At 45.5% G+C, this 22,509-nt stretch overlaps 1 protein-coding gene across 1 annotated transcript; it reads left to right on the plus strand.

The window, feature by feature from the left end:
• Positions 1-3,173: 3,173 nt before the first annotated feature.
• Positions 3,174-22,467, plus strand: CD63 (CD63 molecule). The gene is made up of 8 exons (XM_028711816.2): positions 3,174-3,317; positions 4,650-4,730; positions 14,450-14,638; positions 16,107-16,181; positions 18,324-18,419; positions 20,211-20,345; positions 20,440-20,523; positions 21,752-22,467. The coding sequence occupies exons 2-8, from the start codon at positions 4,665-4,667 to the stop codon at positions 21,815-21,817; spliced, it is 711 nt and encodes a 236-aa protein (XP_028567649.2). The 5' UTR covers positions 3,174-3,317; positions 4,650-4,664; the 3' UTR covers positions 21,818-22,467.
• The last annotated feature ends 42 nt before the right edge of the window (positions 22,468-22,509 follow it).

Consider the following 22,509-nt stretch of genomic DNA (forward strand, 5'->3'; position numbering starts at 1 on the left):
TGCTTTGCATGACTACCGTTCCCTATCAAAGTATTCCACGTATTTTGTTGGTATGGTTAGCAAGCATCCTAAAAGCTACCCCGTGGCTCACATTCCACCCACCTTTCATATCTCAGGTCTGTATCATTCCCCTCCACCCTGCATGCCACATTGGAATTCCTGAATGAGATCCCAGAATGCAGCTCACCCCCACACTTGTGAAATACCGAATTGTTTTGGATGGTAGCGGTGGCAGCCTAGAGTGGGTTTAATGCAGGTACATTGGCCCTTCCCCTTCAGATAGGGGAAGCGTGGCGTAGCGTGGGTTGCCAGCACCTGGGGTTTGGTCCCTGGCCCCTCCAGTTATGAGGATCAAGAAGCAAATGATGGGGAATAACTCTTCCTGAGATGCTGGGGAGCTATTGCCAGTCAGAATAGGCAATGCTGGTCTAGACGGACAAATAATCTCACCTGCTATTAGTTGGCTTCCTGTGTACAATGTCCCATGCATGGTCCAGCATCCCCATCCTTGATGGCATTGCTCTCTTCCTACATATCAGTGGTGGGGAACCACTGACCCTCTGGATATTGCTGGGTTACAACTCTCCCCGACTTTGTATGGGAGCTGCCCTACTTGACCAATAAACAGGCAATAAATAAAATAAGCATATCCAGTGCTGTGGTGCAAAGCTTCTTCTGTCGCCCCACCCCCCCGCTTCCCAGAGTTTTTTAGGGAGAGAGATAAAACTTTATTCGCATTAGCCAATGGCCATAGCAACAGTAAAACATTACAGTATATGCAGAAAAGGAAATTTGATATAAAAGCACAATTTAAAGTCCTGAATCAGCAGTCAGTTAGTGGCCCTTATTCTGATTGCCCCTGCTATGAACCTAGCAACATTTGCTGTTATCTGCTCATTTTGATCTGATAGAAGAAAGGACATTGTGGCAGTGGTTGAGCGCCCTGGGATGGTTAGTACGAGTGGGGTGATGATCTCATTCCTCAGGTCTTTGTAGAGAGTACAGGGCAGGAGGACGTGTGCCGATGTTTCGGTGCTACTATCTCCACAGGGGCAAAGACGTTTCTCAGACGGGATCTTTTGGAATCGACCCTCAAGTACCGCAGATGGCGAAACATCCAGTCTTGCAAGTGTAAAAGCACGTCTGTATTTTGGGATAATAAGTTTGTGCCAGATATGGAGCCAGAGAATCAAAATGGAGAGGTGGAAACTGGACATACCAAGGGCAGAATTTCCTTATAGTGGCCAGGTTGTTCTGATGCTCAATATCTTTTAGACGCTGTGGGTTAAAGCCTCAGCACCTAGGACTTGCCGATCGAAAGGTCGGCGGTTCGAATCCCCCGCGGCGGGGTGTGCTCCCGTTGCTCGGTCCCAGCGCCTGCCAACCTAGCAGTTCGAAAGCACCCCCGGGTGCAAGTAGATAAATAGGGACCGCTTACTAGCGGGAAGGTAAACGGCGTTTCCGTGTGCGGCTCTGGCTCGCCGGAGCAGCGATGTCACACTGGCCACGTGACCCGGAAGTGTCTGCGGACAGCGCTGGCCCCCGGCCTCTTAAGTGAGATGGGCGCACAACCCTAGAGTCTGTCAAGACTGGCCCGTACGGGCAGGGGTATCTTTACCTTTTTTAATTAGACTGTTTGCTTTATTGGGGCCCGTAGTGAGTAGGTGTTGTGGGGATAGGCCACAAGAGTGATTTTTTTAGGGAGGACAGCACTGCTGGCGGGGCTGGAGGTGAGGGCCTCCTCTCCTGAAGAAACTATCTTACTGGAAGGTCAATTTTGCACAATGCTTTTAGCCTTAAGGCAGCTGCTCTGCCCTGTGGAATCGCCTCTCCACGTACATCCGCTTGCTGCAGACCTTCCTCTTCCAACAAGCCTTTTCAACTGAGAATCGTTCCCAGTCTGTGCTTGGGACTGGTTTAATTTTAGTTTATTTTAATAGTTTTGTCACCGTTGGAGATGCAATAGGGATAATGCTTCTCTATTGAAAGATTTTAGGCAGAAGGTAACTGAAACTATCAACAGAACTATGTGGAACAACCTTACATTTACAGAGCAAAATATCCTCTTGAATTAACATATATACCCAGCACATGGAACCTTACAAAAGGACAATACAGGTGGACTCTCCGTGCCCTTACCACAGCAAAAAGACTGATCCTGATGAATTGGAAAAATCAAAACGTGGCTCCCTTCTACAATTGGATTGAAGTCTTATACAAACTCGCAACATATGAACAACTTGCATACAAGCGCAGACTTGCCATGGGCAAATTCAATTACAGTGGTACCTTGGGTTAAGTACTTAATTCGTTCTGGAGGTCCGTACTTAACCTGAAACTGTTCTTAACCTGAAGCACCACTTTAGCTAATGGGGCCTCCCGCTGCCACCGGAGCATGATTTCTGTTCTCATCCTGAAGCAAAGTTCTTAACCCGAGGTACTATTTCTGGGTTAGCGGAGTCTGTAACCTGACGCGTATGTAACCTAAAGCATATGTAACCCAAGGTACCACTGTATATTTGGAATCCATTCTTACAAATACTGTAATAGGTTAAGGTCTGGTGAAATACAGTAACAACCTTGTAAAGTATACATTTTGGGGGATTTCCCCCTTCCCCCTTTATTTTTCCTTTCTACAAGGGTTCCGTTTCTCTTTCTCCTTTTCTTTTCTTTACGTCTCACTATGTTCAGTGCGCATATAATTATGTACTTTTTGACCTTTCAGTACAGAAATTTAAATTTGTTGTTTTGTCACTTGCTTGTCGCCTTGGGCAACTTTGGGAAGGCTCTATCCACCTCACCAATCCACAAATCAAACGCACACCTCCTCCTCCGGGGGAAGCAAATCCCACCAAGTCCAGAGTGTACAGAGAAACGACGGCACCCCCCCCCCACCCCTACCGAGAGAAAAGCAGGGGACTTTTTCGGGGGGTTGCTAAGGCGGGCGGGGGTGGCAGCAACAAGTGAAAAGCGCAAGGGAAAGTGCGCGCTCGCGCCCAGCTGGCTGCCTGTGGGGCCCCCGGAGTCCTTCCTTTCCTGTTGACTCCGACAGAGCCGCTTGTGGCTGAGCCCGGCCCCTTCCCCTGCCCCCCCCCCCGCCCCGCCGCTCACACTTTCCCCCGTTTCCATCACATGACGAGCAGCTGGGAGGAGGGGGGGGGAATGAGCCGAGTTCTGGAGAAGTGACGCGAGAGGCGGGTCTCGCCAGTATAAGACGCCCCGCCGACGCGGCGCTCCGCTCACTGCTGCCAAGTTGGGAAGCGCGCGCTGCTGTTTGTTGGCTCGACGGCCCTTGGGGACGAGGAAGTCGTTGGACGGTAAGAGAAGCAACACCCCCAAAAAACCCCCCAATGCAAACGACGAGAAGTTTCTCTTTTACCTGAGGGAGTGGAGCCTTTGCTCTGCGGGCGGGAAGCGCTTTTACGCGGAGAGGGGGAAACGCGGACTTGTGAGGGGCCTGAGGTGGCGCCTCAGGGTTGCTCCAAAACGGCCTTCTTTCCAAAAGTTCGACAACTTTGGGCAGAGCTATTTAAAAAATGCAGCTCAACAACTTTGCCCCCAAACCGAAAAAAGCTCAGAAACTTTCCTGTCACTGTTGGGAATATGGCAACCCTCCCCTCCGGGTCTGGAGTTTCCTTCCTCCCCTCGCCACGCCTTGAAGGCTCTCGAAATCTGGCTTTGCCTGGGGAAGAAAGGGGAGGTTGGGGTGAGGTTGGGAGAGAGGAGCGTTTGCCCGCCGCCAGCCTTCGACGAACCCAGAAGCTGTTGCGGAAACTGCGAAGTTTTTTTGCGGCTAAGGGAAAGGGTGGGCTGCTGCACACCGCCTAAAGAAAGGGACGCTTTCCTCTCCCCCTTCCCCTCGCCATAACGACGAGCATAGAGTTGGCCTTGTGTGTGTACTGCTGTTCAGGTTTCCATGTGACTGGCTGAGGGGGAGAAGAACGGGGCGGACTCCGGGGGGGGTGGGGGCACTTGCCCCCACCTAAATCAAGTAAAAAATAAAAAAAAAAATGCTTAACTAAAAGTAGAAGGGGAGTTTTTAATGTCTGTTTTTAATACTCTGTTGGGAGCCGCTCTTGAGTCCCTGGGGAAACCAAGCCAGATGGGTGGGGTATAAATAATAAAATTATTATTATTATTATGGAAATTGTAGAAAGATTTTTGACGGGTTTTTCTGAGCGCGTGGGGTCAGAAGAAAGTAATTTTAGCTTTCGAATCTGCTAGGCAAAGGTTGATGACAAGTGGGTGTCCTGCCTCCCCTCCCCCCCAAAAAAATCCTGGCTACCTGCCTCCCCCCCCCCCAAATCCTGGCTACGCCCATGGGGTGGAGGGCACTGGGGCAGAGAAAGAAGGAAGGCCGGGCACAGTCCTGCTTCCTTTTAACAGTCTTATTTCTAGGCTGATGCACTTGTGAAGGACTTTCCCTCCCTGGAGGGAGTTGTGTTTACAAGGACTGGGATCGTATCCGCTTTCTTCTCCCACGCACCCCGTTCAAGGCTGACTCCTCCAAGCTTCCTGCTTTTCTCTGCCCCCCCCCCCAACTTCCCTTGTGTTTATAATCCCCACCTCCTCCTCTCTGATATGTACCTTCTGTGTCGTTTATGCTGCCTAAGTCTGTTGGTCCTGACTTTCTTTTTTAAACTTTGCAGGGACAGATACTCAAAATGGGGGTCGACGGTGGTATGAAATGTGTTAAATTCCTGGTTTTTTTCTTCAACTTCATTTTCTGGGTAAGTTGATTTGGAGGGCCTTGGTGCTTGAAACGGCGAGGAGTAGCAGTTACTTCTTGCCTACTTAAGAAAAAAAACTCCTCAAAACTGGGGGGGAAGGCGGTGTTCGTACAACAAAATTTATGTATCTTGACTGCTGGTATTTTCTATTTGGCAGAGAAGCTGGATAACGGGCTTATAGAGCCTTCACATGACTTTTAAATTCTGTTCATTTTGTTTTAACTTTTTTTAACGGCTTGACTATACTCCTTGTAGGGGCTACTTGTTGCCAAAAGTCTCTGGCTTCTGTAAACACTAGCAAACTTTCCTTCCAAGTTCTGCCGGACTTGAGAGGTGAAGAGTCTGACTTGGCTTCCTTGGTCAGTGTTACATTTTTATCAGGCTTTCCTGTAAATGATATAATCTGAGGCATATCTGAATTACATGGCTTGGTCTTCTCAAACCAGTAGCTGCCCTGGCTTCCTCGCAAAGACCCTGGGAGTTTAGCTTTAGAGATGCTGATAATCTTTCTAAAGAAACAGCTGGGGGCTTCACGGAGCTTTAGTCTCCCCCCCCCATCTCACTTCTCCAGGATGGTTTGGGAGTCTGATAGACAAAACTGATGTTCCTATTGATTGAGAAAATAGTAGTGATCTTTATGTGTTACTCAGGTCTACAGGCACTCATGGTTTCGAGCAAGTAGTTTGCTTCCACACAACTGGAACACCCAGTGATTTGGCAAACCTAACTCGCATCAGCTGTTTGCCGTACTAGGGACTCCCTTTCAGACAACTGTGTTCCATGTGTGTTAAAGAGCAGAGCTAGTATGTGCAAGAAATGTGTGAACAAGGCTAATATAAGTATTGAATGTGAATGTTCAGGATTGTTTAATCCTCCTCCCCGCTTGGGAATAGGAAGTCTGGAAATCACTGTCCAGAAATGCTCCTGTTTGTCCTTTGAGGGTGCATCCAGCCATTGGCTCCATGACCCTGGGATGTTTTGCATGCAGGTTGGTGATTGCCTAGTAGCAAATGTGATTAATGTCAACGGGCAGTTCGATAAACAAGTACATTGGTTATCATTGGTTATCTGGCACTTTATAGGAGTGAAAAGGGTTAATGGGTTCTTGTCATTCATAGAATCATAGTGTTGGAAGGGACCCAAGGGTCATCTAGTCCAACTCCCTGTAAAAAAAGTATATGGAATGCAAGGTATGCAGCATGTGGTGTGTATTAGAAAATAAAGAACAAACTTTCTTTAAGGACCAGTTCAGTCCTACTGCCTCTTAAACAGAGATGTCAGCTCCTGGGGGCCAGCCCTTTGGGGACCCCTAAATATTTTTGAGGTTGGGCCCCTCAATGTCCAAAAAGGGCAGTGTGACTCCTCCTCCTGCTGCCACGGAAGAGGAGAGTCGAAGCAGCCTCCCACTGGTGTTGGTACCGGCAGGAGCCGTCCACTTGCCGCATTTGGCTTCGCCCCAGCTCCTCCTGAAGTCATGACATAGATGCCACGCGTGGTATCACACACTCAACATTGCTCCCCCTCCCAATCACCCTCAGAAGCTGGCAGGGTACAAATTATTATTATTATTATTATTATTATTATTATTATTATTATTATTATTATTATCATTATCATCATCATCATCATCTCTGCTCTTAAAGCTGTGTTGGTGAAGGACTTTGCTTGTACCACGCCAGCTGTCATGGTGGTCTAGGACTAGTGGGGACTGACATATCTACATATAGTGAACAGCAGCTTCTGGTGGTGGAACAAAGCAGACAGGGTTCCTTTGCAATGCCTTCTGTACTCTGGAAGGTGAGGTCAGGGTCTTAATGCACTTTTAATGATGCAGGATGAATCACCCACCCACATGAAATTTGTGGAAACGGCCTTCCTGTTGCTCAACAGCAGTGCCCAGCTCATCTCACTGCTCCTTACAGACACCAGTTATTGCTCAGTCTCTGATGAAATTCCTGTGTTGCATGGAGCCAGGGGTAGTCAGCTTGCTGCCTTCCATATAATTCCCACTTCTCAGCCCCAGCCATTATGACCAGTGGTCAGGTCTATTGAATTCATTAACTGCTTCTCACAACAGAATGCTCCAATGCAGTTTAGAAGAATAAGGAGCTGTAGTCCAGCAACATCTGGAGGGAACCACATTAACTACCCTGCCATCAATTTAGTATGGGAGCCAGGAAAGAGGATAAACCTAAAAACAGAGGATGGAAGACTTCCAGTGGAATTGGAAGAGGCTTGGCTTGGGTGTCAGGAATCATGGACAGAATTTTTAGTGATGCCCTGTGATGGGTTCACCATTCAAGGGAAATATTTTTCTCTTTCTCTTGATTGTTTCTCCCTTGTCACTGAAACAGCCTTTCTCAACCTTGGGTCCCCAGATGTTGTTGGACTGCAACTCCCATCATCCCTAGCTAGCAGGACCAGTGGTTAGGAATGATGGGAGTTGTAGTTCAACAACATCTGGGGAACCAAGGTTGAGAGAGGCTTCAGAATGGCAGGTGTGGCAAGGGTAGGAGCATCCGCTGAATGGATGAGTGGGGTGAAAAGAGTGAGAAGAGATTGGAGGAGATGATTTGCAGCAGGAGTGGGAAACTGTGGTTCCTTCAGGTGTTGCTGGGCTATAGGAAGAATTCAGCATCTCACTTAGATTATTGTTCCATCAAGGTAAGTATTTTGGCTTGCTTGATGGAAAACACACACACACACACACAGCCCTCTCCTCTCCTCTCTCTCTGAACTGCTCCAGGGGCTTTCCCAAACGGCCCACCCTGAGCCAATTTTGGGAGCTGCATAAGGGGAGGAGGAGAAGCCAAATTGCAAAAGCGGAATCCCTTCCACAGGGCTTCCATCGATGAGATTCGTTGGTTGAATCCTGCCTTCTAACTCCCATTCTGCTTGACATTGGCCATGGCAGATGAGGCTGACGAGAGTTGGATCACACCTGGAGGACCACTGGCTTTCAATCCCTGGTTTAGAATCATGATAAGCAGTTATTTTTGGCGGGTGGCCACTTTTAAGAATTATTTGGTTGGGGTGGCAAGGCAAGAACAATTTCAGTTTCAATCTCTTAGTTCTGTAGCTATGATGCAAACTGAAGCCTAAGATTTCTGGCATCTTGACCTGATCTCTAGTGGTGTCTGTGTGTCACATGATATCATATCACATGAATATAGCTAAACTGAAGGATGCATTCACCCAGCTATATTTGCCTACGTCGATTGACAAAGAAAATGTCCCACAAAATAGTCAAGTCTTATTGCATAGGATCCTCACCTCTTTCTCTTTTGCTTCTGGGCAGCAACTGGGCATGGGGGTGGGCACAGCTGCCACCCACTGAAGGGATTGAATTGACTCAAAGGGCTCCTGTTGTTACTCCCTCTAAACCTGGGATCTTTTGGGATTATTCAGTAAATAAGAATGTTTTACATCTGTCTTGTTACACAGGCGTCAAAACGTTCCTTGCCAGGTGCATCCTGTTCCTGCTATCAGGCTAATCACATTAATGTCTGTAGTCAAAACAGCGAACCTGATGGGGTGTTGTTATGCTGGGAAGAGGAGAAACAACGTTTTAAAAGTCACATCGCTTTAGTGTTGGAAAAAGATTGACTAGCTATGCTCACATTTTCACCTTTCTTTGTGTCACGCTGACCAGGTTCACACATGCTAAGGTGAACCATGACTTGGCATGAACATGCAAGTCTGTGGGCTCTGGGAGGTTATGCTGCAGGTACGTTGCTCCGCTGTCTTTTTGCTGCTGTGTCACAATGAGCTTAAACCATGGTTTGGCTTAGCATCTTGCCTGGGCTTGTGGTTTAGCTCACCTCAGAAACCATAAGCTGTAACCCATTGATACAACTCATGGTTAGTCTGGAGAGCACTTAAGTCATGAACCTGAGTTCAGACAGCACATTAATTCGAACCACAGCTTAGCTTAGTGTGGTACAGCAGCAAAATTTTGACTTGGGCACAAGTGAAGCAGCTACAGTCTCCTCTGTAGTTGCCCATGCATCTGAGTTCAGCTGTGGTTTGGCTAAGTGTGACGTGCAAACCAAGCCAGTGTTTGTTTTGCCAGTCATAAAGATGGGTGAGTTAGCAACATGTTTGATTTCCCTGTTAAAGTGATCAGAATGGTAAATACGGCCTCTGAGAAGGGGTGGTGGTTACATGTAATTCTGCTGAAGATAAAGGATCTAGAATCCAAGCTCCATCCTTGACCCTAGAATCTGAGATGATTTGTTCCTAGTATACACACCAAACCTTGAATTTCAAAACCCCCACTAATTCTAAGTTCTACTTGTGTGTTTCCATTAGTCTCAGGCAGTATATATTGTGGCTCATCTTTTCCACCAAGTTTTTCATGCTTCAAAATCTATAAAGTATACATACAAACTCCAAACTCATATTATATTTTAGGTCTTTCAAAATGTTATGTGATTAGTATTCGTTAGGATCCCACTATTCAACTAGAGCTGAAAGAACTGAGCTTTTCTCAAGTTTTCTGTTTTGCATGTAGAAACCATATGAAAATATAGGCTGTTGCCAGTTTGAACATACCAAATAAAAAAGTGTGTCGGCTTGCTATTGTTAGGATGCCGCATGGTGTGATCTGTGTTATGATACAAGCCAGGAAGTGGCAGAAACTGTGGCTTCGCCCCTGCTTGGGTAACGGAACTGCAGTGTGAAGCATTTCCTGGGTTCGGAGGGGGGACCTTCTGTATGTGCTCCTTTTATATTAAATATTCTCATATTTGGCCTAGCTGCTGCTGTGCCTTAAATACCAAAGCTGTCAGGATTGTTTTATGCATGTCTCCTCTCTTCAGTGGCAGTAGTGTAACTATTTTAGCTATGATAGCCAGCTCAGCTAGAGTCCTGGGGAACCTTAAGGATTAACCACCTCATTGTGTCATGTTTTGTTCGGTGGAGCCTTATTTGCCACACCCAGAAGTTTTATCCTCAGGCTATTTATTTTGTTAAGCAATCACATTTCTATCCCTTCAAGGAGCTCAGGCAGTGGCCATGGTTCTCCCTTCGTTTTACCCTGTTATTCATTCATCCCATACTTTTAAATGCATTTCAACATGGCTTTCCAAATTGCAAAATGTCTGGGGCTTTTTAAAAAGTATATTTGTTGCACTAGGGCGACAGAGCACTTTAATGTCCCAGCATGCACTTCAGTCCCTCTCACAAAGTCTGGAGGAACTCTATATATTTAAGTTTATTCATCTCGCCTTACCAATTCTTCACCAATGAAAAGTGGGCCACTCACACCCACCTTGATTGGGTCTCATTTACACCTGTCTCTGTACACCTGATCTCTGAATTGCTGGTCTTTGTGCCCTAATTTTTGTAAACATTTCTTCCTCTGTATGTGAGTGAGAGAGATGAATATACCTTACCAGTTCAGGACAACTCTTCATGTATCCGGCATAGTAGGCTGCAAATCACAAAAGCTTATTTAAAGATGCCACAAGACCTTGCTTTCTTCCGATTACCAATGTGAGAAATGGAGGGAACTGACTTGGCACTGCTTGTGAAAACACCCCCATGTTATAAAAACAATTATGCTTGGAGTTACCATGTGGTTCAGGAAGGATGAGGTGGGGAAATGTGTGTTTGGACTAGGACTACTTGCAGAAATTGGCTTAGACTGGGTTTTTTTGTTGCTGGTGTTGTTGGCCTACGGTGCGCTTAGCTGCCTTTCGCGTTTCTACTTCCTGTGCCTTGGGAAAGCATGCTTTCCCCAGAAAACATTAACCCGAGTCGGCATATGATCATTGGAGTTGATGGGATGGTTTGCTTTGGTCTAATGTAAACAGCAGCCAGATGTCCCTTGGATCTGCTGGAAGAGACTTATGAAGGAACAAAGATATTAGCCTGGAGGGTGTGTCTTGGGGGCAGAAAGCCAGTAATTCCTGCTTTCTGTGGTGACTGCTGCTCCAGAAAAGGTTTCCAGCATAAAATGCCCTATTGTTGAGTCCAGGCGACATCTTCCTTCTGTAACTTGAACAGGAAACGGTGTGGCAGAAGAGATAGCAACTAATGAGACTGCTTAGTCTTAGCGTAACCCTTCCTGATTTTGTGAACAATTGCTGTACTGCCTGCACTGTGGCCTGTTTACCGCAGCACTTTGGGTGGGATTTGGCACAGGAATCACATGGAGGTTATACAGAACAGCCCAGCTGCAGAGAGCAAGTGAAGTCGGAGGAGGGATTTCTGGAGACACCCTAAAGCTTATTCTTGCACGCAGAAACTCACTAAAAGCTTTTGAACCATGTGCACCCCTCACGCCTGTTGCAATGAGGCAAATAATAAAAACCATTTTCTTTTGACACTGGCTGTTTGTCTCCAGGAAGGAAAGGGGGAAATTGCATGTGTGGCTGAACCACTCCTGCAAGACAAACGGGCATCGCCCTGTTTTTAGTGCCTCCCAACAGTTTCTGCGTTCTCTGGTGCTCTTTTGTGAACACCCCTCCTTCCATCCATCCACATACATACCCACCTCAGATCAGAGTTAGCCGATTTCCCCCTCATATTGAGCCAGTGGGAATATCCACAATTTGCCACCAGAGTTTTCCCCTGGCGAGTGATGGTGGTCATGGATCTATGCTGATCTGCCTGCAAGTTCAAAGCTTGCTGTGGGTAATCTGGAAACTGGGCTTGGGCCTCTTTGCCTTAGGTGGATCCACCCTGCTGTGATAGGGCAAGGTAAATATCAGCTCCAGGAAATGCAGCACCTATTTGGGAACTGGGTGGGAATTTGACCCTACAGCTGTGCTGACTCAGTCTTGAGCTGGGTGCCTTCATCTCATCTTGCTTATAATGGTCTCTGTTTACTCTGACTCTCTTGGTACCTCTCCCTACCTCTCCCTGATAAATAACTGCCCCGTTAAGACTATCTTGTTACAGTTGTCATTCTTCTGTTTTGGTCTATAACAATAATACAATAATATCCAATTCCTTCTGTTGCTCATAGTTCACGTCCTGCTCACGAATTCAACATGCTAGAATATTTCTTTACATTATCCAAAAAAGGCTTCTGTTCTTCCATAAAACAATTCCCCATAGTCCATCACTTTACTTATCCATTCTTATTTGGTGGGAAATTCTCCCATCTTTCCATTTTTATGCATAAAGAATCCTAGCTGCTGTCATTACATACATAAACAACTTAATCGTTTTTTATTGAACTTCTCTCCCTATAATCCCTACCCTGTCTTTTTTTAAACAAACAAACAAACAAACAAACAAACAAACAGCAGCTTTGGTTTGCTCTGGACTGTTAATTATGGTGACCCTATTATCATAACTGCACTTTGCTAGTATATCTTTCAAGTAAAAGAGCAAGCAAGCAGGGCATGTTTAAAAAGCATGTGACTAGGCCCAAACTGCATCCAGTTGCAACATACCAATGTGCTCCTTCCCTTCTCATTCCTCCATATTCACAGACCCTGAGAGTAAATGTTACTTAATGAGTTATCTTTTTTGAAAGAAAGAAAAATGGCTTGGTCATGAAAGCCACAAGGACAGGATATTGCAGAATAAGCGTACACAGCATCTGGGGTGGAGAAGCCTTTTATAATCAGCCTGTTTGGGTTAGGGAAAGGCAGGCTGTGAGCCTTGTTGTGGAAATGGGGGTGTTTTTAAGAACACAAATGTGTCACTTTTACCTGTGAATGTTGGGAAGATATGCCTTCGATAGTATTAAAACTCTAGGACAGGCTTCCTCAACCTCGGCCCTCCAGATGTTTTGAGACTACAATTCCCACCATCCCTGACCGCTGGTCCTGCTAGCTGGGGATCATGGGAGTTGTAGGCCAAAAACACCTGGAGGGCCGAGGTTGAGGAAGCCTGCTCTAGGAGCTGAATTCATCCCTATTCCAGATCCCTATTCAGTATTAAGGGCCTACACGCTTAGAACCATGTAAGGCAGAGATAGGAAACTTGTAATGCCCTCCAGATGTTACACTCCACCTGTGATCACTGGCCATGCTGGCTGGGACTGATGGGTATCTAGTCCAACAACATCTGGAGGGCTGCAGGTTCCCCATCTCTGATGTAAGGGGAGAGCAGTCCAGAGGCATATTTGCTATCCCCATCCCCTTCTGTCATAGTCCCAGGAGCCTGGACCTGCAACCCCCCCACCCCCATGCCTTTGAGCCCCATTTATGTGCTGGGGGAGACCTGCTCTTACTTGGCTCCCTGCTAAGTTTAGAACTTCAGACACACAGGCTTCTAAACTGTGTGGGGAGCAGAGAACGGCAAGCTCCCTGCTGAAGACCTTCACCCTCTGAATACATGGTAGATGGTGGGACAAGACAATGAGGATGCGATATGAGTCCTTTAACACCTGATAGCACTTTCCACCCCTTCTAATTCAGATGCCTTATTGCTGGCAGAAACACTTGGTGGAACCTGCATTTAAACATGGATGCAGCAGGGTTTGAAATTAGCAGGGCGCCAGGCAAATTTTGCGCCTAAAGTTTCTCCATTTGCGAACGCTGTGGGTTAAACCACGGGGCCTAGGACTTGCCAAACAGAAGGTCGGTGGTTCAAATCCCCACGACGGAGTGAGCTCCCATTGCTCGGTCCCTGCTCCTGCCAACCTAGCAGTTCGAAAGCACATCAAAGTGCAAGTAGATAAATAGGTACTGCTCCAGCGGGAAGGTAAACGGCGTTTCCGTGTGCTGCTCTGGTTCGCCAGAAGCGGCTTAGTCATGCTGGCCACATGACCCGGAAGCTGTATGCTGGCTCCCTCGTCCAATAAAGCAAGATGAGCGCCGCAACCCCAGAGTTGGTCACGACTGGACCTAATGGTCAGGGGTCCCTTTACCTAAAAAAAGTGGCTGCCATTTTTTGTGCCTGGCACACTCAAGGATTACTGAAATGTATGTGCTTTGAACCCTCACAGTGTTAAGGATAGGCAATATGTTAAGAAGTTTAACAACAAACAGTACAGTGTTTTGAATACTGAAGTATGGTATTTTATTATTATTATTTTTTTGCAGACAGCAAATTAAACAGTATTAACAGTTTTAACAATGTATGTTTAAAATGTCATATTAACAATGTGTCACTTATATGAATTGCATATTGGTTCAGGATTATCAAAATAAAATGTTGCCGACCCCCCTCCCCAAAATGGTGACTAGACAATCTGTTTTGGCGCCCACAACCCAGGTCCCAGGAGCCATTTGGCTCCTAGCTTTTCTACCCTGGTTTCTAACACTGCATGGATGGTGTATTTGAGCCCAGCTTTAGTTGTTAACAGACTGTTACCCCCTTGTTGCTTATTACGAAGCTTTGCTGAAGTATTGTCTTGACATCTTCCTTTTTATTTGAAACCACGATGCACACCTTAAGGTCAAATCAGTGGTGATTTCACACTGCAGAGTAGCTGGCAGTGCAAATTTTACTTCAGAATGAAAAGCAAATGTTAACTCTGTTCTAGTGTCTTGTAGTAAACAATACCTGTAAAGTTGTTTGTACTTTGATTTCATTATATGTGTTGGAAGCCGCCCAGGGTTATATATTATTTATAATATATAAATAAAATAAACAGAATAAATAATACAATTATTATTAGTTCTTATTCCCCCCCCCCTTTTTTGGTGCAATTATGAATCTTGATGCAATATTCTGCCCGACTCCAGTGGTGCAGTTCTTCTGTTGGTTATGCATGGACAATTCCGCCACTAATGGTTGGTTTCTCTTCCACACAGCTCTGCGGCATTGCTCTGATCGCCTTGGGCATTTATGTACAGATTGAACTCAAACACACCCTGGTGATGACCAGCGCCTCTGCTTCAGGCCCTCCCATTGTCATCTTGGCTGTTGGAGTTATAGTCTTCTTCATCTCCTTCTTTGGCTGCTGCGGAGCGTTAAAGGAGAACTACTGCATGGTCACCACGGTGAGGGGAATGAAGGGGAGCTAGGCATTGGAATCGCAGGGTGGGAAGCTGAACTCTTAGATCTGACTGGCTGCAGGGAGCTAACATAGCTTAGTAGTCGGGACTGCAGCCTCTAAAGTTCCATCTAATCCAGGCACCTGAGCCTTTGGCACCCCACCCTTTCTAGAGCTTGAGAAATTGAAGGCAGTAAGGATAGCGAATGAGGAACGCGGGTGGCGCTGTGGGTAAAAGCCTCAGCGCCTAGGGCTTGCCGATCGAAAGGTCGGCAGTTCGAATCCCCGCGGCGGGGTGCGCTCCCGTTGCTCGGTCCCAGCGCCTGCCAACCTAGCAGTTCGAAAGCACCTCCGAGTGCAAGTAGATAAATAGGGACCGCTTTCTAGTGGGAAGGTAAACGGCGTTTCTGTGTGTGGCTCTGGCTCGCCAGAGCAGCGATGTCACACTGGCCACGTGACCTGGAAGTGTCTCCGGACAGCGCTGGCCCCCGGCCTCTTGAGTGAGATGGGCGCACAACCCTAGAGTCTGTCAAGACTGGCCCGTACGGGCAGGAGTACCTTTACTTTACCTTTTAAAGGATAGCGAATAAACCAGGCATAGGCAACCTTCGGCCCTCCAGATGTTTTGGACTACAATTCCCATCATCCCTGACCACTGGTCTTGTTAGCTAGGGATCATGGGAGTTGTAGGCCAAAACATCTGGAGGGCCGAAGGTTGCCTATGCCTGGAATAAGCCGTGCTTGCCAAGTACATAAGTTACGCTTCGTCTTACTGCTGATCTAAGACCTGCGTTGTTAACCTTGCCCTGCTACAGGTCTCAAAACCATCTTGCCCAGGAGTAGTCAATATGTTGCTCTCCATATGTTGTGCTACGGCTGCCACCAGCATGATAACGGTTTCATAGTTTTTGAACACGAAACATGGGTTGTGTGTGCGTGTGTGCACGCTATGCAAAAATCACAAAGCAGGAAAAACAATGAAGCCAGCCAATGTCTCTACATACTTCATCCTTATTTAAGACATTGTGATACTTCAATATATTGCAATGTTTAGCTGTCGCTCAGACCTAGCCTCAGTTAGCATGGCCAATGGGTGATCAGGGACATTGGGAGTAGGGGGGCACCACATTGGCAACTACTGTTCTAGCTTGTTGTCATCGTTTCACATTTTGAATATTGGGAGTCAGGATGGGGCGAATCACTGGCTTCACAGAACAGATTTGATAGGCTTTGAATAAGAATGGGTTCTGTCTCCTCTGGCTGGCTAGGCCACTGCAGACAACAGGGCGGGAGAGTTATTTAGGCAAAGCTCTCCTTTTCAGAGGTAGGGCTGCTTCTTAAGTGGACACAGTCTTTGCTGTCAGAAGGTGAGATTCATATGAATGAGGGTGAAGGCCCAAAATGAAGGGTGGCAGTGAGGCTGGGATCAACAAGCACTCCATAGATATTATTAACAATTGCATTTCCTTCAATAGTTTGCTGTGCTGCTGACACTGATCTTCCTGGTGGAGATTGCAGCTGCCATTGCTGGCTACATCTACAAAGATGAGGTAAGAGATGCCTCTGGGTCCCATGGTTGTGGGTAAAGGGTGGTTCTGCTGTTATCTCCAGATGTTTGCTGCAACCCCCTGGAGCAGTGGTATCCAACATGGGGGTCTCCAGAGGTTTTTTTCTTCCATATTTTTTATTGATTTCAGAGGTTCTACAAATTTACTTAAATTTCAATATGTTTTACTTAGAATTTTGACTTTTTAAATTTTTTATTCAATTTTCTGTTTTACAATTTAGGATATTCATTTAGACAACTTTAAAATATCAGTGACTTCCCTTCTCTTTCCATGGTTCATTTTGCATAGCATAAACCCCTGCCTGTTTTATATAAACTAAACCATTCAGTATTTCATTTTCACTTCCATCAGAACTTATTTACACTGTTGAATTTATCTTAACGTTGCCAGCGTTTTCAAGTGTACACAATTTCCCCCATATATTCAATAAACATTTTCCAATCTTCTTTAAGTGTATTTTCTTCTCGTTCTCTTATTCTATATGTTAGATCCGCAAGCTGCGCATATACCATCAGTTTAAGTTGCCATTCTTCTTTGGTTGGGACCTCGCTCGTTTTCCATTTTTGGGCTAACAAAACACAGGCCGCTGTAGTGGCATACATAAATAACCTTTTTTTAAAATAAAATTTACTTCCCACCCTTACCTCCATGATGTTTTTATTCCCACCCTTTATCTACTGCTTTATATAGCATATTTTTATCTGATACAATTATCCTCAATTTCACTTATCATTGTTTTCTTTCCGCTGCTTGTAATTCAAACCCTGCCCACTTTTTTTTAAACTAGAATAACTTGTTAAAATAAAGTTTCTTTAGTCACATGCAGACACTTGTTATCAAGATTCAGTCATCATAGTTCAAGTGTCAGACAATTAAACAAATCACTTCTTCCAAACATGGCACAAGAAGTTGACCCCATCAAAGCAGACCACAAAATTTAAGCATTTGTTTGGATTATGTTCTTCCATGCATGTTGAGCTTCTTCAGGTAGCAGTCGTCTTGAGTGAAATAATAGAAGCATTATTCTTGTACGTGTGTGTTTTCTCAATGTCTGTTAAATGTCAGATTTGATCCAAAGGCTTCCTCTTGCTTCCATTTGCTCCTGGCGGGCTTACGCCAGGTCCAGCTTCTTCTGCGTGACCGCCAGCTGGTCCTGCAGCCGCTTCTTCTGCCAGTCGAGGTAGCGCCTCCGCGCCCTGTTTGCCTGCCAACCCACCAGCAGCCCCGAAGCGAAGGCCAGCAGCACCGCCACCTTCACAGAGCGCTCTGAGCACAGCTCTGAGCTCAGCGCCATGTTTCCCCCCCCCCTGCCCACGTTTTAATTTGACTGTAGCAGTTCTTCAGAGGGTCTCCACTCTTCCATAAACAGTTTGTCACTTTGCTCTGCTATTTCACAATTTCCACATGGTCCATTAAACTTTTGAAGTCATTCCTCTTTGGTTAGTACCTCTCCTCCTTTCCATTTCTACATGTACAGGATTCTGGCTGCTGCTGCTGTTGCATGCATGAATAGTTGAACCATCCTTTTTGGGACCTCCATCCCTATTATCCTTTGGTAGAAAAGCTTCGGGGCTTTTGGGAATAACCAACTTGAATTTTTTTCTTCAATTCATTATGTATCATTTCCCAGAAGTCTTTAGCGTTTTATACATGTCCACTACATAGGATAAAATGGCCCTTCAACATGTTTGCATTCCCAACATTTATTTGACACGTTCTTACACATCTTAGCCAGTTTGTTTGGTCAGCAGGTGATTTTTAGCTAGAACATCCCTCGCTTCTGCCATTGGCCCTCCTGGATGAGGTTGATGAGAGTTGGGAGTCCCAGCAACAAATAGAAGTTGTATGTTGGCCACACCTGCCCTAGAGAGAGATAGGCAGAGGGAATATCTAAAGAGAAACACTTTTTTTTTTTTAATCACTGGATTGACACTGAGATTGAAGACCATCACTAGAGAATTCATCCAGAAGTTCCTCATGTTCTCACAAGGGGAGGAACTTCCTCAGGCATGCTTAATTTACCCATGTTTTTGGTCTTGGCTAAATCTTAAGGAGGCTTAGTCACCCTCATCAGATGTCCTTTTTAATTCTTCCCTTTACTTTTCTGCTTGCTTCCTCTTCCAGATCAAAACAGTGATTGACAAAGAAATCAGGGCAGAAATAGCAGTCTACAAAAATAATGAAGAAGTTAAGAATTTGTTGGATGACATGCAGCGGAAGGTGAGTGTAACATAGAAGGCCTGCTTCCTAGATCTAATTGTTGGAGAGGCAATGCTGGCAGGGAATCGTCCTTGTTTTCTGATGGCATCTTCTGCTAAGAGCTGGGAACAAAACCCCATCCTTAATTTGAAGGGTAACTTTGAACATTTTCAAGGGCCAAGGTGTACCCAATGGGATTCTTCACTTCTCGGCAGATCCCCATGTCATATCACAGACTCCTTCTGAAAGTGCCCTCAGTATTATAATAGTTTTGCCAAGTAAAGCTGTCTTGGAGATATGGATCTGTTGGTAAGTTAGATCCTCCCATTTTAAAAATGGTATTGTTGTGTTAATATCCCCCCTTTCCTCTTTAAAGACAGTAAGTCAACCACTGAAAGGTTGAATCAGTGCTGGGGTGGAATCAGTGGCCATGGTGCATGTTGGTGCCAGTGACATGGGGAAATAAATGGAAGGTCCTGGAAGCAAAATCTAAGTTGTTAGGTAGGTTGTAGAAAGCCAGGGCCTTCAAGGTAGATTCCTCTGAAATGTTGCTGGTTCCACACAAGAGATTGCTTTCTGAAACCTTTGTCTACACAAGCAAGCAGGTACAACCAGGCAGAAATGGCCCAGTTTCTTTTGGGGTGGCAATAACAGCTTTGTAACACTGCAAAAGAACAACAACAATGAAAAAGGAGTTAGATTAAATCACTATAAATTGGTGATTCAGAGGTTTAATTTGAAATCAGCTGGATTTGGTATCTCTGGTAACCTCTCTGTTAATGTTGGCTGTATGATCCGTATTGTTTTATTGGTACTGTTGCTGCAGATTTGTTATGGCTTTTGGCTAAAACAATAAACTTACATTGATTGGTATATGTAAATGGACAATTGCCAACGAAGACCAATAGAAGTCACATTTGAATTCAAAAAAAGAAACTTCCCCAAAATGAGGGGTATAGTAAAAAGACGGTGAAAGGGAACCTGGTGGAGATAGTTGTTCTTCAACAGTATGCTATTTTCATGGTTGACAATCTACATAATTGATATAGAGTATGGGCGCAAAGCAGAATGGACGACCAGAAGAAATTAGACTCTATCAAGACGAATGACGGTGCAGCCCCTATACCGATTTTTGACGAAATTGAAGCTGCCATCGGTGCAGATGAGATGGCGAAATAACAAAGAAATGTATTAGAAAAGGGCAACCAAAATTATCAAGGCAGTGGCGCAATTCGCCTACGGTGAATGGTTATGACATGTGGTGGTTTTCAGTTTTGAGAAAAGGCAACTGAGGAGGGGACATGTGTACGTTGATGCCTGGTGTGGAGAAAGAGAATGGAGAAGCTTTTCTGTCTCATAACATTAGAACTCAAGACATCCAATGGAGCTGATCATTGGAATATTCAGGGTGGACAAAAAGTACATACTCTGCATGCCTCTGAATATCAGTTTTTGGGAATCGCAAGTGGGAAGAGAGTGCTTGCCTGCTTCCTATGGGTATCTGATTGGCCGCAGTGATAGTAGTAGGCTGTTGAACTATAATGGGTCTTTGGCTTGATCCAGGAAGGCTCTTACTATGTTATTAAAGGCTGTTGGACTTGAACCTGGATTCAGTGATTCAATGGGTAGTTTTGTGCAGATCACAACAGTTGCCCTCTGTTCCCTATTTGCAAAATGGGAGTGATGGATGGGTTACCATGCAGAATACTTGGGTATGTTAAGGAAATGTTCTCTGTTCTGGGAGTTAACAATCCCTGTTGGCCTGGAAGATACTGATCTCTCTCCCCCACCCTCATCTCTCTCCAATTGTAGTATAGCTGTTGTGGAGCCTCCAATTACACGGATTGGTTTAATGGAACTACGCCCTCAAATATACCTTCATCCTGCTGCAAACACAATGACACCGATTGCCAGCAGAATCCAACTGTAGAAAAAATCAACCAGGAGGTATGGATGGATGAGTGTTTGGAAAGGAGAGCTTTGTTCCTAGCATGAGGGTTCTGGCGGATGCTATACAACCTTGTTCCCTCTCTCCCTGCAGGGCTGTGTAACAAAAATAGAAGCCTGGTTGAGAAAACACATCATCATTGTGGCTGGAGTGGCCTTGGGCATTGCCTTCTTTGAGGTACCAGGAATTATAATAGATTATGGGGAGCTGTGGGTGGGTGGGTGGCTGGGTGTGCATGCACGCACATCTGCACCATGATGTTGTTACACTGGGGCAAACTACAGTTCTGTCTGTATTCAGTGCTTTTCTTTTTTTAAAAGAAGTTTTGACATTAACATCTGAATCTTTCAACCCGGATAAGTGATCTGGGTTAAATATTTCCATCATCCTGGATTTTAGTATCTTTAGTTAGCAGCAATGGAATCTGAAACCCAACTTTTGGCTTCTGGGCAAGCCTGCTTTTGGGACTTCACCCAAGCGTTGCCCACCAATTTCGCCAGAGTTTTGTTCACAATCTTAAAATGTTTAGAAACGGCTCCCCCTGTCATCCGAACAAAAGGAGAAGATACTTGAACTTGGCACCATAGGTCCATGTAGAACTTGTGATTCAGTAATCCAATGTGCATCTGATGTACACAGAGTGTTGCGGTGTATCCTGTGTCCCACCTGTACTGCTGACTAGCAGACTAGTGTGTAGTGTTAAGCTGCGAAGTAACGCTATTGGTGTTCTGCAGAGCTCTTCCATGCCACTTTGCTCCAGCTCAGAATATTTCCCCACCTTATCAAGTCTATACTGTGGGCGGTAGAAATGTGTTGGCCCACGTTTGATTCACTAAAGCAAATTGCAAGCACTGGAGAGATACCGGTACTGCTTGCTGTCATTACAACCGTGGTGGATTGTACCCTTCATTTGGCAGTCTAGTCCAGAGCTCGGGGCATGGGGATTGTTACGGGGAAATGGGCTACCTGAGTAAACAGAAGTAGCTTGTGAGCTATATAACTGGTTCCTGTGGCATGTGCATACCGAAGGAGGCCATTTCAGGCTTGAGCTGTTTGGACTTTAGAAGGATTGCCTTGCTGCCAGTTCCCCTTGCCCCCAAAGTTATGACTGCCTAAACAATCACCTGAAGTGGAGACCTAAAGGACTGTAGCTCAGTAGGGGAGTATCTGCTTTGCATGCAGAAAGTAAGCAAATAACAGCTCTGCATGTAAAAGTTAAGCAAATTTGGTGGTGCATTTCAAAGAGCTGAGCAGGAGAAATTTCCTGCACACACACACCCACCCTAGGAAAGGATGGGAGAGCATGGCCTCTATTCCTCGTAGGGCCACTGTGTAGTGAAACATTCACTTACTTGCAAATTACACATTGCAGCTGATACCATTTTCTTGTAACTTCTTTCCTCAGCTCCTGGGCATCATTTTTGCTTGTTGTCTCATGAAAGGAATCCGCAGTGGCTATGAGGTTATGTAGCCGCGTCTCATCTTATCACATCTGGTTACTGCAGCAGCAATCACAGAACCCCTGGGATATTTCTGTCTCCTTTTTCTGGGGGTGCAACTGACCATTATATATGCCTGTAGAACAGGCGTTGGGTGAATGTCTCCTCTTCTGTTCCCTTTCTTGAACACATATGCCGCCCTCCCAAGGATTCACACGTTGCCTTATCTCCCCCCACCCCAATCCCCTAATGGGATGTTTCCCTCAAAGTTCCTATCTTCTGTGCCTCATTCAACACTCCATTCCTACTTCAAAATTTGCATTAGCTTTCATGCTATACTTCACGATCTAGTGAGCATCTTGCGATACATGACTGCTATTGTATTCCAGCCAATTTTCTTAGTCCCTTTCATAGGCCTGAGCAAGGACCTTTGAACTTTTGCTTCTCCCAGATTCAATCTTCAAGACTTCTGGACCTGCAGCATTTCCCCCCCGACACCTCACCCAATAAGTAGACTGCCTATATACTTTAGGATGCTCCTTTTTTCCCCCTTGGAAAGACTGTCTTGTTTAATCAAGTGAGCACAGTTGTTTTGGAAACCACAACGGGATGGAAAATTGTGGGGATTTTGTTTTTTTAGCCAGTAATTCATTATTTGGAAATAAAGACATTGTTTCTCCCATGTGTTCTGGCTTATTTATGTGCTATCTCCATCCTGATTTTG

Source organism: Podarcis muralis, chromosome 2, assembly GCF_964188315.1.
Source record: "Podarcis muralis chromosome 2, rPodMur119.hap1.1, whole genome shotgun sequence".
NCBI lineage: Eukaryota > Metazoa > Chordata > Lepidosauria > Squamata > Lacertidae > Podarcis > Podarcis muralis.